Raw genomic sequence first — 13,836 nt, 5'->3', positions numbered from 1 at the left:
GGATGGATGGTGGATGGATGGTGGATGGATGATGGATGGATGGATGATGGATGATGGATGGATGGGTGGATGGATGGATGGATGGATGATGGATGGATGGATGGTGGATGGATGGATGGATGGATGATGGATGGATGGATGATGGATGATGGATGGATGGGTGGATGGATGGATGGATGGATGATGGATGGATGGATGGTGGATGGATGGATGGATGGATGATGGATGGATGGATGGTGGATGGATGGATGGATGGATGATGGATGGATGGATGGTGGATGGATGATGGATGGATGGATGATGGATGATGGATGGATGGATGGATGATGGATGGATGGATGGTGGATGGATGGTGGATGGATGATGGATGGATGGATGGATGGATGGTGGATGGATGATGGATGATGGATGGATGGTGGATGGATGGATGGATGGTGGGTGGATGGATGGATGGTGGATGGATGGATGATGGATGGATGATGGATGGATGGTGGATGGATGGATGGATGGATGGTGGATGGATGGATGGATGGATGGTGGATGGATGATGGATGGATGATGGATGATGGATGGATGGATGGTGGATGGATGGATGGATGGATGAAGGATGGTGGATGGATGGATGGTGGATGGATGGATGGATGGATGATGGATAGTGGATGGATGAAGGATGGATGGATGATGGATGGATGGATGGTGGATGGGTGGATGGTGGATGGATGGTGGATGGATGGTGGATGGTGGATGGTGGATGGATGGTGGATGGATGGGTGGATGATGGATGGATGGATGGTGGATGGTGGATGGTGGATGGATGGTGGATTGATGATGGATGATGGATGGTAGATGGGTGGATGGTGGATGGATGGTGGATGGATGGATGGATGATGGATGGATGGATGGTGGATGGGTGGATGGTGGATGGATGGTGGGTGGATGGATGGTGGATGGATGGTGGATGATGGATGGATGATGGTGGATGGATGGATGGATGGATGGGGTGGGTAGGTACATGGGCAGGTGGATGGATGAATGAATACCCAGCAGGTAGCAGATGAATTGATGGCAGGGTGGATAGATGGACAGGTGGATGGATAGATGGACAGGTGGATGGATGGATGGATGGAGAGATACTTGGAAGAATAGCAAAGTAGAAGCTAATGAGAGACGGTGCACTGCCGTTGTTGTTAGTAGAGACAGGATCCTCTTGTGCTTGCTACGAGGTCCATCTTATAGATGGGGAAACTGGAACAGGAGGTAGAAAGAGGCAGCGCTGGGGTGGGAAGAGGAGCCCAGAACCCTGCCATGGTGGAGGTGCCTGCTGGTCAGGATAGCCCAAGGCACGTCAGTGCGCAGAGCCACACCAACCTCAGAGGACCAAGGGCCCACACCCACTGTCCACGCAGGGAAGGGCTGCTGGGGTCCTGCCTCCTCCGCAGTCTGTGCGGGGCCCCTCCTCCTGCCGCTGACCCATAGCCAGCCCTGCGTCTCTGGCCTCTGTGACCTAAGGAGCCAAGTGCTTTATCCAGTTCTGTAAGGACCCCCCCCAAACTCAGTCAGACCATGGTGTTGCAGGAGCCAGGCTGTGTAGATTGATGGCACAAACCCTCTTAGCCCCTGTGACTGGAGTGCATGGCTGTGGAGAAGCTTGTTACTTAGCATAGGCCTCCTTCGCAAATGCCAGCCTGGCACCTAAAGAGTTAAGAGCCAGGTGTGGGGCCCTCAGATCTGCTTCTCCTGGAGCACCTATGTGAGGGAGCCCCCCCGCCCCACAACCCTGCTCAACCCCACCCTCTCACTCCACCTAGCAAAACACCACAAACGAGGTCTCCCTGACTTCCTCCTTAAATCTAACCCATCCCCCAACTCTACACCCCAACCATGAAATCCCAACATGTCCCCACGTGCTGTGACTATCTTCCAGCTGGTCAGCACCCTGCCTCCCCGCACCCCCCCCACGCCCCATCCAGCCCATCCCACCTCAAAACGCTTGCTCGTGTGTTCCCACCTCTCCGCCCCCTCCCCTCAGCTCCTGCAGTCACTTCCTTGTGGCCAGATTCGTTCTCAGAGCCCAGGCCTGAAGAGGCCACAGGGCCACCTCACCTCTACAGCAGCCAGATGCTCAGGCTGACTTCCATGAAACCCCCAGAGGATCCAAGTCAGGGGCGTCTTGTGAAGTGACAGACCAGGACTCCTCCAAACTGTCAGGGTGACCCACAGCAAGGGACAGGACTGAGGCCAAGGGGACGTGGGACAACACATCAGATGTGATGCTGGAACAGAGAGAAGGCTTGGGGGAAACCAAGGAAATCTGAATGGATGGTGGGAAGTGGCTACTGGCTGAGTGTCGAGCTGGCTTCCAAGCTGAAATGTGTGTAAAGCCGTAAAAGACATGAACAGGGAAAATGGCGGTGAGACGGGAGCTCCTTGCCTGTCAGTGAATGGCACTTAAGTCTGAACACGCTAAGCTGGAAGAGCAGGCGTGGGCAGGAGACTGGGTTCAGACATGGTCAGGGCTGAACTCAGAGTATACACCTGGCACCCCGGCACTGGGGAAGCTGAGGTAGGAGGATCATGAATTCAAGGCCACCCTGAGCTGCATAGCAAAACCCTGTCTCAAAATAAATAAATATGGCAGGAAGGATGGCTTAATGGTTAAGGCGCTTTCCCACAAAGCCAGAAAACCCAGGTTCAATTCCCCAGAACCCACATAAGCCAGATGCACAAGGTGGCACGTATATCTGGAGCTCATTCGCAGTGGCTGGAGGCCCTGGTGCTTCCATTTTCTTTGTCTCTATCTGTCTCTCTCTCTCTCTCTCTCTCTCTCAAATAAATAAATAAATAAAATCTTTAAAATAAATAAAGAAGGGCTGGAGAGATGGCTTAGTGGTTAAGGCACTTGTCTGCAAAGCCAAAGGACCTCAGTTCAATTCCCCAGGACCCACGTAAGCCAGATGCAAAAGTGGGCGCATGTGTCTGGAGTTCACTTGAAGTGGCTAGAGGCCCTGGCACACCCATTCTTTCTCTCTCTCTCTCTCTTCCTCTGCCTCATTCTTTCTCTAAAATAAACAAATTTAAAATAATAAATAAAAATCAAAACATAACAAAATGTTCTTCTGTAAATCTTGGTGGTGGGACTCAGATTTCTATTACATTATCTTCTTGCTTTTCTGGGTTTGAAATGTTTCAAAATTTTCCAAAGAAAGCCCAGTGGGCTGAGAAATGGCTCAGTGGTTAAAGACACTTACTTACCCAGGTTCAATTCCCCAGTACCCACATCAAGCCCAATGGACAAAATGGCACATGCATCTGCAGTTTGCTTACAATGGCAGGATGCCCTGTCATGCCTGTTCTTTCACTTTTTCTCTCTCTCTCCTTCTCTCTCTTTCAAATAAATAAATATATAAAAAAGAAAAGAGGAGCCGGGCGTGGTGGCGCACGCCTTTAATCCCAGCACTCAGGAGGCAGAGGTAGGAGGATCGCCGTGAGTTCGAGGCCATCCTGAGACTACATAGTGAATTACAGGTCAGCCTGGGCTAGAGCGAGACCCTACCTTGGAAAATTTAAAAAAAAAAAAAAAAAAAAAAAGAGGGTTGGAGGGATGGCTTAGCAGTTAAGGCATTTATTTGCCTGCAAAACCAAAGGATCCAGGTTTAATTCCCTAGGACCCACATTAGCCAAATGCACAAGGGGGCACATGCATCTGGAGTTCATTTGCAGTGGCTGGAGGCTCTGGCGCGCCCATTCATTCTCTCTCCCTCTTTCCCTGTCAAATAAATAAATAAATAAAAATATTTAAAAAGAAAAGAAAACCCAGACTTAGTGTTTTAACCCTGCTAGGTGACCCCTAAAATCTCAGCCCTTCAGATCAAGTCCAGAATGTGCCCTGTAGGTCACTCTTGACAACATCACTCAGATCCTGGCCAGTTGTATAGAAGATTTTAGGGTGCCACTCACTGTGACATCATCAGAAACAGGCCAATCCCTACAGCCCAGTGGCTTGTAGCTGAACCCCTGTTGAGTCAGAGATTCCTACAGGGTCAATGTTGGGAGGGGTCATCGCTGTGTGCCTCACTTGAAATCAGCCCTGGGGATCAGGAAGCTGTCCCCACCCAGGCCTGGGTCTGGGAGTCCACCTAGGAAGCAGACTTGGCTCCTCCACTTCACAAATGGTGGCCTGAGGTTCGTTCCAACAGACAGCAGGGTCTGGACTGGAATCTCCGGTCCTGCCTGGTCAGAATAAATTCCCATGGCCCTTTGCATTCTAAGTCCAGTGACTTTTCACCGGGGATCCTTACCCCTCCTTGCTGCGACATGCTGGCCTGGCTGACTGCACTACGGTCACCTGCCCCGGGGTCTTTGCACTCACAGCCCTGTGATTCCGGGCCTTGGAGGGCCGGCCTTCTGTAATGAGAGGGCTGGCCAGAGCGGGGAGGGTGCCGGGGTCCCGCTGCCAACCTCACAATGCTGATCAACCAACGCTGGTTGGTAGCATCCCCATGGGACTGACATGGGGAGTTAGAGAAGGGGCAGCCAACAGTCTTCAAAATCCACACAGTCCACACACTCACTGCACATGGGGGAAACTGAGGCACAGAACATCTGAGATCCAGCTCAGTCCCCTCAGAAGTGGGACAAGGTGCTGGAACTAACTCCGGAGGCCAGGTGCCCCAGGCAACACAACAGCCAATAGGAGAGCTTGGCCAGAATGCCCTAACAACAGCCCCCCAAGCTCCCGGAGGTGGACCGTCTTAGGCCTGCTGGAAGCCAGCATGCATGACCCTGTGTAACAGAATGACAGAGCTGTAAATCATGAGAGAGCCAACCAGGCTCTAAGAAAGGGAAACTGAGGCACGGGCCCACAGCCAAGACGCTCCCGTGAATGTGCTTCCATTGTGATGCCACGTCTTTCCTCCAGCAGCCCTGCGACAGAAGGAATCTGAGTCCAGGGCTGGGCCACATGCCCACCTGGCCTCACCTGGCCCTGGCCCCCCAGGAGCCATTTACCTTCCAGAGCTGGTCCAAGATATTAATTAAGATAAATCTACCTCAATTTTGAGATTCTCTTATCGTGTAATTTATCAAAATTATGTTAATTATTTCTGTAAGGCAGTGAAATTATTACCTCTTTTGTGTCTGATTTGTATTAATATTCATAATTTAATAATTCAGTACCCTGGCCATCTGGTCAGGGGAACACATGCCCTCCTCCCTCCACCCACGCCAAGACTCTGCCATTGCCCCGTGGGCTCCCTGGGGCCGACCACCCGGTGTCCCCTGCATGGTCCCCCTCGTCCAGGACCCAAGGATGCCACCCAGTCCCCTGGCTACTCTGGCCACACAGGTACACGCGGGCTGCCGCCGCCCTGCATGGCAGGTGAAGCCAGCTGAATTGACATTTTCCACACTTTGTGAGTTTTACACTGTAATTTGACATAATTAATGCCTACATTGCTGCTGATAATTTAGCTAGTTAATTAAACTCGGAGGAGATAATTAAGGAAAGGCTACTGCTTGGGTTGCTAATTGTTTTTGTCATTATTTCAAGGGGGCCGACAGCTGCCGGCTGAGTCATCCTATCCTATCAGCTGCTGGGTCATGTGACACTGGGGTCCCCCCCAGGGACCCCCTCACTTCCAGGGGAGGGGAGGCACACAGCCGGCTACCTGGCTGCTACCTGGAGCCTCGCCAAGCGCTACTGGCTGCTCCCGGGCCGTCCTTCCCCTCTTCCCCATCAGTGACAGCTCCCAGTGGTTTCCAGGTTGGGAGGTGGCATCCCTGCCTGGGAGCTCTGGGCAGGGGTCACACAAAGGCCAGCTTTTGCAGAGTAGCAGGGACCTCTCCCAGCCCGCAGTCCGCAGTCCGAGGAGTAAGATGGCCTCTAGCAGCAGTGCCTCACCCTTCTGCAGCGGTTAGATAAAAGGTGGAACTTCCCGCCCAGCTGGAAACCAGATCTTATCCACACAGGGAAGAATGACGGGTCAAGTGTGCTGGGGCAGGGGAGAAAAGAACAAGAGGAGGTAGGAGGAGGAGCAAAACACAGACACAGGGCCCTGAGAGGGTACCTGGAGCCCTTCTGACCCCTGTGTAGCCCCGCCCCAGGGAGAGCCCTAAGGCTCTCTTCCCGTCTCCAGCCCAGCAGAGGGGAGCCCCGTGGGGCCAGCAACAGTCCTGCTGCCCACAACACTTCCGCTTTTAAAGCCAGCATTGGCACCATTGTCCCCATCTCCCTGATAGGAACCCTGCTATACGCCCACATGGCGCAGTGGTCTCAGGACCCAGCGCAAGCCCCGCAGAGGCCCTCCATCCATCCAGGCTCTCCTTCTGTGCTTTTAACCAGCTCTCATCCCTCTCCAGGCCTTACCTAAAGCTGCGAGATGCAGCCAACAAATACCCAGATGGGGATGTTTTCTTGTTTTCCCCGGCCTTGATGAAAACTGGACAGAGGTTCAGTCAGGACTGTGGGGTGAATCGTGACCTGAGCCATCTTCCTTGGAAACCAGTCTTTGTAGATGCAATTAGGTATGCCTCTTTTTTAAATTAATTAATTAATTTATTTACTTTTTAGTTTTCAAGGTTGGGTCTCACTCTAGCCCAGGAGTCCTGGAATTCACTATGTAGTAGTAGGCTGGCCTTGAACCCATGGTGATCCTGAGTGCTGGGATTAAAGGAGTGTGTCCCTATGCCTGGCTCTGAGTCACCCTCATGTTGCTGTGACCAGAAACAACAGAAGAGAGATATATTTTGGGTCGTGGTTTTAGAAAGTTTCAGTCCATCAGGGCAGGGAAGGCCTGGCCGAGATCCTGGCAGCGGTAGCCTATGGCAAAGTCTGTTTACTTCGTGAAAGATGAGCAAACCTGAGCCTGGAGAGATGGCTTAGCGATTAAGGCGTCTGCCTGTGAAGCCTAAGGACCCAGGTTCAATTCCCCAAAATGTATGTAAGCCAGCTGCACATGGTGGCACATGTGCCTGGAATTTGTTTGCAGTGGCTAGAAGCCCTGGTGCGTCCATTCTCTCTGCCTATTTTTCTCTCTCAAATAAATAAAGTAATATTTAAAAAAAATTTTTTAAACCACAAAGAAAAGCATTTGCTGCTTCTAGGTGTCACAAGCCTGGCCCCTGGCAGCTGAGAGCACGTGGCTGGCCTTTCAAAGCATGACAGATGAGACCGGACATTCAGGTTGACCACTGCTGATGGGGAAACAGGCTCCTGGGACGGACGGCTTGCTTCCCGCATAGTGGCCACTAGCAGTGGCTGTCAGGGACCTGAAATACAGCCAGTGGTGTGAAGATGCAGGAACCCCTTGGAATTTCCCATCTTCTCTTGTTTCTCATTTCTCTGTGGTGCCAGGGATGGAACGCAGGCATGCACTCTGGGGAGATGCTGTGCCGTTGAGCCACACGCCGGCCCCCCACTGGGGGATTCTAGACAACACTACCCCTGAGTTACGCTCCCAGGCTTTTCTCTTTCTCTCTCTTTCTTTCTTTCTCTTTTTCAAGGTAGAGTCTCACTTTAGTCCAGGCTGACCCGAAATTCACTCTGTAGTTCCATGCTGGCCTCGAACTCATAGCAATCCTCCTACCTCTACCTCCCAAGTGCCGGAATTAAAGGCACGTGCCACTATGCCCGGACATTTTTACTTTTTTTATTTTGAGACAGGGTCTCACTAAGTTGTAGCCCAGATAGTCCTAGAACCCCCTGTCCCCCTACCTCAGCCTTCCAAGTAACTGGGGTAACAAGCCTGAGTCATGGGCTCCTACTTATGGTGACCATTCGTAAACCATCAACACATATATACCAAAGTGGCCTGAGGATCCTTTAAAACTCTGACCCCAGCTACTACCCTCATGTGCTGATGACAGAGTTCTTCTCACAGGACACCAATCCAGTGCCTGGCACCTCCACCTACAAACCCACCCTCCCCTTTCCAGAAAGTTCTCCCACGTAAATAAATAAGGCCAGTGATGGCCCGAGTGGCTATTTAATGTTAACATCATTTAGTTTCATGCAACTGTGAGCGCAAACACAAAAGGTTTCTTTGCTTGCATGTGCACATATGCGCATGTGTGTGCGTGCGTGGATGTGCATGCTAAGGTCTCTTGCCACTGCAAACTGATGCCTGTTTGGCTTTACATGGGTGGCTGGGAAGTTGAACTGGGACTGGACGGCTTTGTAAGCAAGTGCCCTGTGGTGGTCCCTCAAAAACTCACGTTGTGAATGCTCGGTCCCCAGCTGGTGGCAATTTGGGAGGTGGAGCCTTGCTGGAGGATGTGTGTTGTTAGGGACAGGCTTAGGGGTGCTACAGCCAGCTCCCCCTTCTACAGCTCGGCTCACTCTGCTGTCGCTGTTTTCCACTTGCTGTGGCAGAGGTGACGCCCAGCCTCCACGCGTGCCATGCTGTTCCCCACCACCATGGAGCTTCCCCTCGAGACTCTAAGCAAAAATACTTTCATCCCATCGCTTCTTTTGGTGCTTTATCCCGACAGCGTGAGGGAAACTGCAACATGCCTTTAACCAGAAGCTGTCTACCCACTTCCACAAAGACTTTTTTTTAGGTGTGTGTGGATACACGCGTGCCTCGGCACACATGTGGAGGTCTGAGGACAGACTCAGGGAGGTGTTCGCCCTCTCTGCCTGCTTTGAGACAGGGTCTCTGCTGTGTGTGCCGTCTGCCTGGCCCACGAGCTTCCGGATTCCTCTGGCTGCACCTCCCATTGCTACAAGTGCGCTGGGCTCATAGGCACTTGGGCCACTCTGTGTCTGGCTTTATGTGGGTGCTAGGAAATTAAAATTGGGTTAGCAGTCTTACAATCACACGCCTTTACCCACTCAGCGATCTTCCTAGCCCCATACTCAAATGTTTTACCTACTTACTTATTTACTCGTCTGAGAGAGTGAAAGAGAGGCAGATATATATAGAGAGAGAAAATGGGTATACCAGGGCCCCCAGCAAATGAATGCGCCCCTTTGTGCATCTGGCTTTACATGGGACCTGGGGAATCGAACCTGGGTCCTTCGGCTTTGCCGACAAACGCCTTAACTGCTAAGCCATCTCTCTGGTCCAGGTTTTTGTTTTTTTTTTTTTATTTGAGAGCGACAGACACAGAGAGAAAGACAGATAGAGGGAGAGAGAGAGAATGGGCGCGCCAGGGCTTCCAGCCTCTGCAAACGAACTCCAGACGCGTGCGCCCCCTTGTGCATCTGGCTAACATGGGACCTGGGGAACCGAGCCTCGAACCGGGGTCCTTAGGCTTCACAGGCAAGCGCTTAACCGCTAAGCCATCTCTCCAGCCCTGGTCCAGGTTTTTTTTCAAAAATATTTTTATTTATTTAAGTGGGAGCACATGGGTGTGCCACTGTAGACAAACTCCAGATGCACGTGCCACTTTGTGCGTCTGGATTTATGAGGGCACTGGGGATTTGAACTGGCCCCAAGAGCTTTGCAAGCAAGTGCCTTTAACCGCTGAGCCCTCTCCAGCCCAGGTTTCACCTTTTTAAGAAAAGAGGACTGTGACATCGTTTTCAAGTTGTGATAAGGGGCTCTTATCTGGAGGGTGCGCCTTCAACTAACTGGATTACATCTGGTGCCCTTTATGAAGTGCCAGGCGGCTGCAGATGAAGGTGTGGGAGTGTCTTAGCAGCAGTCCAGCGGGCCTCGTCGCCGCTATCTGTCTTCGTCAGACTTTCTGACCGCCCGGGAGACAGCTAGCGTGGAACCCAGACCTCCAACGTGGGGTGGGAGGGGTGTGTTTCCTCACTGCCAACCAGCCTGAGGGAGACGCCTCAGTGGACCAGCAGACAGATGGGCTCCCAGCACTTCCACAGCCACCTGGCCAAAGATCTCGGATAAGCCTGGGCCTAGGAGGCCGGGGAGAGACTCAGGGCAGACCAGGCCAGGAGGGCTGGGCTCCAGGTGAGGGGGCAGCTGGGAGCCAAAGCAGCCCCAGGGGCTGGGGGGGGTGGGGGGGATTCCAGCTGCAGAAGAGCATACAATGGCTGATCCGCAGGCAATGGCCTGAACACTGTCCTCTGGCTGTCCCCTCCCTGGAAGGATCAGGAAATTGCAAGGAAACAGGTGGTGAGACCATGAAAAATTCATACCCACCTCCCACAGCACACATGGGTCCCCAGCCCCTTGCATGTCTCCTAAGTGCCTCCCACACTGCCATGTCCGTGCCTGGATGTGACACAGGCAGGAGTTGACTCTTCCCCCCACACACACACACACAAAGAGGACATGGGCCAAAAAATGTGCCAGACCCACTCCCGGCGCAGTCCCCAGCTCTGAGGGCCACTAAACCCTGTCTCTCTTGCCCCGTCCTCTTGGCCAGCTGCTAGTCACGGTCTCACAGGGACACTCTGGGCAAGGTTCAGCCAGGGTGTGCCTCCCTGTGCCAGGGGACACGGCTTCTGTTGCTGCCCCTCGAGCCTGAGAGATGGCCAGTGGCAGAGATGTGCGCCTCACTCACTCGTTCATTTGTTCACTCACTCAACAAACCAGGACAGCAGGGGACACACCATAGAACAGGGGAATCCTCTGACCTCAAGGACATCAACCTTAAGGAGCCGGAGGTAGACCAATATCCAAGCCTAGAGCTGACGCGCCTCTCTGCAGGGGGCACAGTTAGGCTGAGACCTGCAAGCAGGACGGCGGCCGTGCGGGCAGAGTGGCCCAGGTGCCAGGCCAGCGTGCGAAAGGCCCTGGGCACAGAGGCGGGGCAGCAGGAGCAGAGAGCGCATCTGGCACTGAAAAGAAGGGGCACCCTATGAGAACAGAACCCCGACCCCAGGTACAGGCATGGTGGGTCACTCCCTGCCGCCACCCCCACCTTGCCTCTTCTTTCTTCAAGCCGTAGCCACTCAAGCCCGGGGCCAGGCCTGAGCGGGACAGCACCCTCACCTTACACGCCCACACAGAAGGACTACTATGGGCTCCTTCCAGGGACAGAAACAGGCATACGCATATGCAGCGTGCACACAGGGGAGAAAGGGGCACCCAGGGCCTCCTGGGGCCCTCGGGGTGGGCTCCCATCAGGATGTAGGTCTCTCCCTTTCTTGCAAGCTCTGTGACCTGGGGTGCATAAGGGGTAGAGCTGATTCAATTCCAACCTGGGGGACATCCCCGAGGGCCACCTCAGGAGAGCGTTTTCAGCCCAGGCCCAGCACTCATTTGGTCTCCATACCCCATGAGAGACTCCCTTGTCCCCTCCACCACCGGCCCTGTGAGGTAACAGGCACCAGGCCCTCAACACATGGCAAGGGTGCCACCCAGGCCGGGTTCGGGGTCCGGGCCACCAGAGGGAGCTTCCCGACTACCCGGTAGCCTAAGACTGCATCTGGGGTTCCCAGAGGGCTACCCTGATGAAACAGTAGAGTGTCTATGCGTAAGCCCCTCCTCCATGTAACTGGGTAACACTCCCTTCCCAGAAGTCCCCCCCCCCAAGTTTCCCTGACTGGCCTCTACCCCATGTGGGTGGAGCTAGGATCCACTCCCCCTGGGCAAGGTCTAGAACTCTGGAGAGCTACTGACCCCCAGGCAGCAGTCCCAGGACAACATGTGCGCTGCTGTGTGACTTTGGGGAGCTGTGCCCCACTCTGAGCTCCCAAGTGCTCTGGGCAGCCCTGGGCCTGCGGTGTATCACTGTCTCCTCCTGGTGGCCAAGAGGCTGCAATGCAGCGGGTCCCAATGGGCCAGGCCTGGTGTGACGTGCGTGGGGCACAGGGTCAGGCAGCTCTGCCGAAGCCCGTCCAAGCTTAGCTACCCATGACACCCAGTGCCCGCGGAATAAGGCCACACTGCCACCGTGGAGTCCCTGCAGGCCTGCCAGTAGGTGGCACCTGTTACCTCCCCCAGCTTCTCCAGCCCCGCTGAGCAGCCTCAAGCCCACAGACCTCAGTCCTGCTATGCTTTTGGCCACACAACACATCATTGGTGACCACCTGAAGACACCATTCTTTCACACCAAGGCATCCTCTGTCTCAGGACCCTGGCCACTTTTGCCGGAGGTACCTGGGCATTATGACCCCCACACAACACCCACGTCTGTCCCCTAAAAGCCCATCTGGACAACTAGGCAGAGGCCAAAATGCTCAGAGAGGGCCAGCCACCAAGGAATCAGAGCACACGGCCAGAAACCGAGAAGCAGGGGCTTGGGCCAGTAGCTGGGTCACCAGAACATGCAGGCAAACTTGGGAAGAGCAGCAGAAGGTTCAGTGTCTTTATTAAGGCCACAAGGGCCCTGGAGACCCCAAGTGCCCCATCCAGGGCCACAGCACCAGTCTTCCTGAGTCCAAGGGGCAGGCCGGAGCTAGTGACGGACAGGTCACTCCATCTAACTGCCCTTGCTTTTCGAGATCCAGATCTTGGGCAAGCGGAACTTGGACCTCTTCCTCTGGAGACCTGAGGGAGACAAGGCCGTGAGCTCCCACACGGGTCCCCTGCAGGAGTGTGCTCCCTCAACGCCCTTAGGGAGCACCAAGCAGCACAGACATGGAGGAAGGTCTTCCAGGTATCCCACAGCTGTGGTCACCAGCTGCTTCTCGGCTCCCGAGGGCATCAATGGGGCACTCACTCCCAAAGGTACTGGCCATTTCTTGGCTCCTGAGGGACAGGGCACTTGGTCCCATAGTTCACACCTGCTTGCCCTGTAAGGGCTGTGGCCTGGGCCCCACCCCTGACTCCCACAGGAGGCCCAGCTCACCCAAGCCCAGGAAGCCCTGTGCCCACCCCTGCCCGGCCCACAGAGCTACCGAGGTTCTGGATCATGTTCTGTAATATCTGGTCCTCTTCTTGCTCCCTGGAACAGAATGGGGGTGGCTGTGAGGGATACAGGCCCTGCACGGGGGCCCAATACCCTATGTAAGGGTCCTGCGCAGTTTCCCTAGCCATCGCCCCTTGTACAGACAGAGGCTCCACTCCCTCACTGCTGCTCCAGGCAGGTCCCTGCCCTTCCCAACCCAGTGCCTCAAGAGTGGCCTGGGGACAGCCAGGGATCTGTGTTGTCTCGGGCTAAGCCTCCTGAGGGTCACAGAAGACCCAGCTTGAGCTTGGCCAAATCTGGTGAGGTAGACATTGGGCACCGTATTGGACACAGGAGGGGTCTTTGGGGACCTTGGAGAAGCTGTGAGACTGAGTACAGCCACCAGGAAACATGCCACTATACAAGTGAGTTTAAAAATGAAGTGTTGACACCTTCCAAGGCTCAGGGTCTAATGCGGAAGAGGTGGCGGAAAGAATGTAAGAGCCAAAGGAAGGGTAGGACTCCTTACAACATGCTCCCTCCCAACACAAAATGGCCTGGATACCCATGACCTCACTACCTACACAAGAGCATCTTAAGAGGAGGAAAAGACCATGACATAGAAATAAAAGAGACTGATTGAGATAGGGAGGGGATATGATGGAGAATGGAGTTTCAAAGGGGAAAGTGGGGGGGAGGGAGGGTATTACCATGGTATATTTTTTATAATCATGGAAGATGTTAATAAAAATTGAAAAAAAAAAACAACCTAAAAAAACAATTACTAGAGGGGGCTGGAGAGATGGTTCAGCAGTTAAGGCATTTGCCTACAAAGCCCAAGGACCCATGCAAAGTCAGATGCACAAAGTGGTGATTCATCTGGAGTTTGTTTACAGTGGCTAGTGTGCCCATTCTCTCTGTGATTCTCTTTGCTTACAAATAAATAAATACATAAATAAAAAAAACTTTAAATGAAGTGTTGAAGCCCGACTTGGTGGCACACACCTTTAATCCCAGCACTCAGGAGGCAGAGGTAGGAGGATTGCTGTGAGTTCAGGGCCAGCCTGAGGCCACACAGTAAATTCCAGGTCAGCC

The 13,836-nt window shown here is 53.6% G+C and overlaps 1 protein-coding gene across 1 annotated transcript in view; it reads right to left on the bottom strand.

Annotated features, from left to right (window-relative positions):
• Positions 1-12,205: 12,205 nt before the first annotated feature.
• Positions 12,206-13,836, bottom strand: part of Micall2 (MICAL like 2) — a 32,907-nt gene continuing 31,276 nt past the window's right edge. The window contains exons 16-17 of the mRNA XM_045143390.1: positions 12,752-12,798; positions 12,206-12,401 (exon numbers count right to left, since the gene is read on the bottom strand). Coding sequence (XP_044999325.1) covers positions 12,334-12,401; positions 12,752-12,798 — 115 coding nt within the window. The 3' untranslated portion in view covers positions 12,206-12,333. The remainder of the gene's footprint in view (positions 12,402-12,751; positions 12,799-13,836) is intronic.

The sequence above is a fragment of the Jaculus jaculus genome, chromosome 2 (assembly GCF_020740685.1).
Source record: "Jaculus jaculus isolate mJacJac1 chromosome 2, mJacJac1.mat.Y.cur, whole genome shotgun sequence".
Lineage (NCBI taxonomy): Eukaryota > Metazoa > Chordata > Mammalia > Rodentia > Dipodidae > Jaculus > Jaculus jaculus.
Note: the sequence above shows the minus strand (reverse complement) of the source record. Positions and strands in the feature narration are given on the sequence as shown.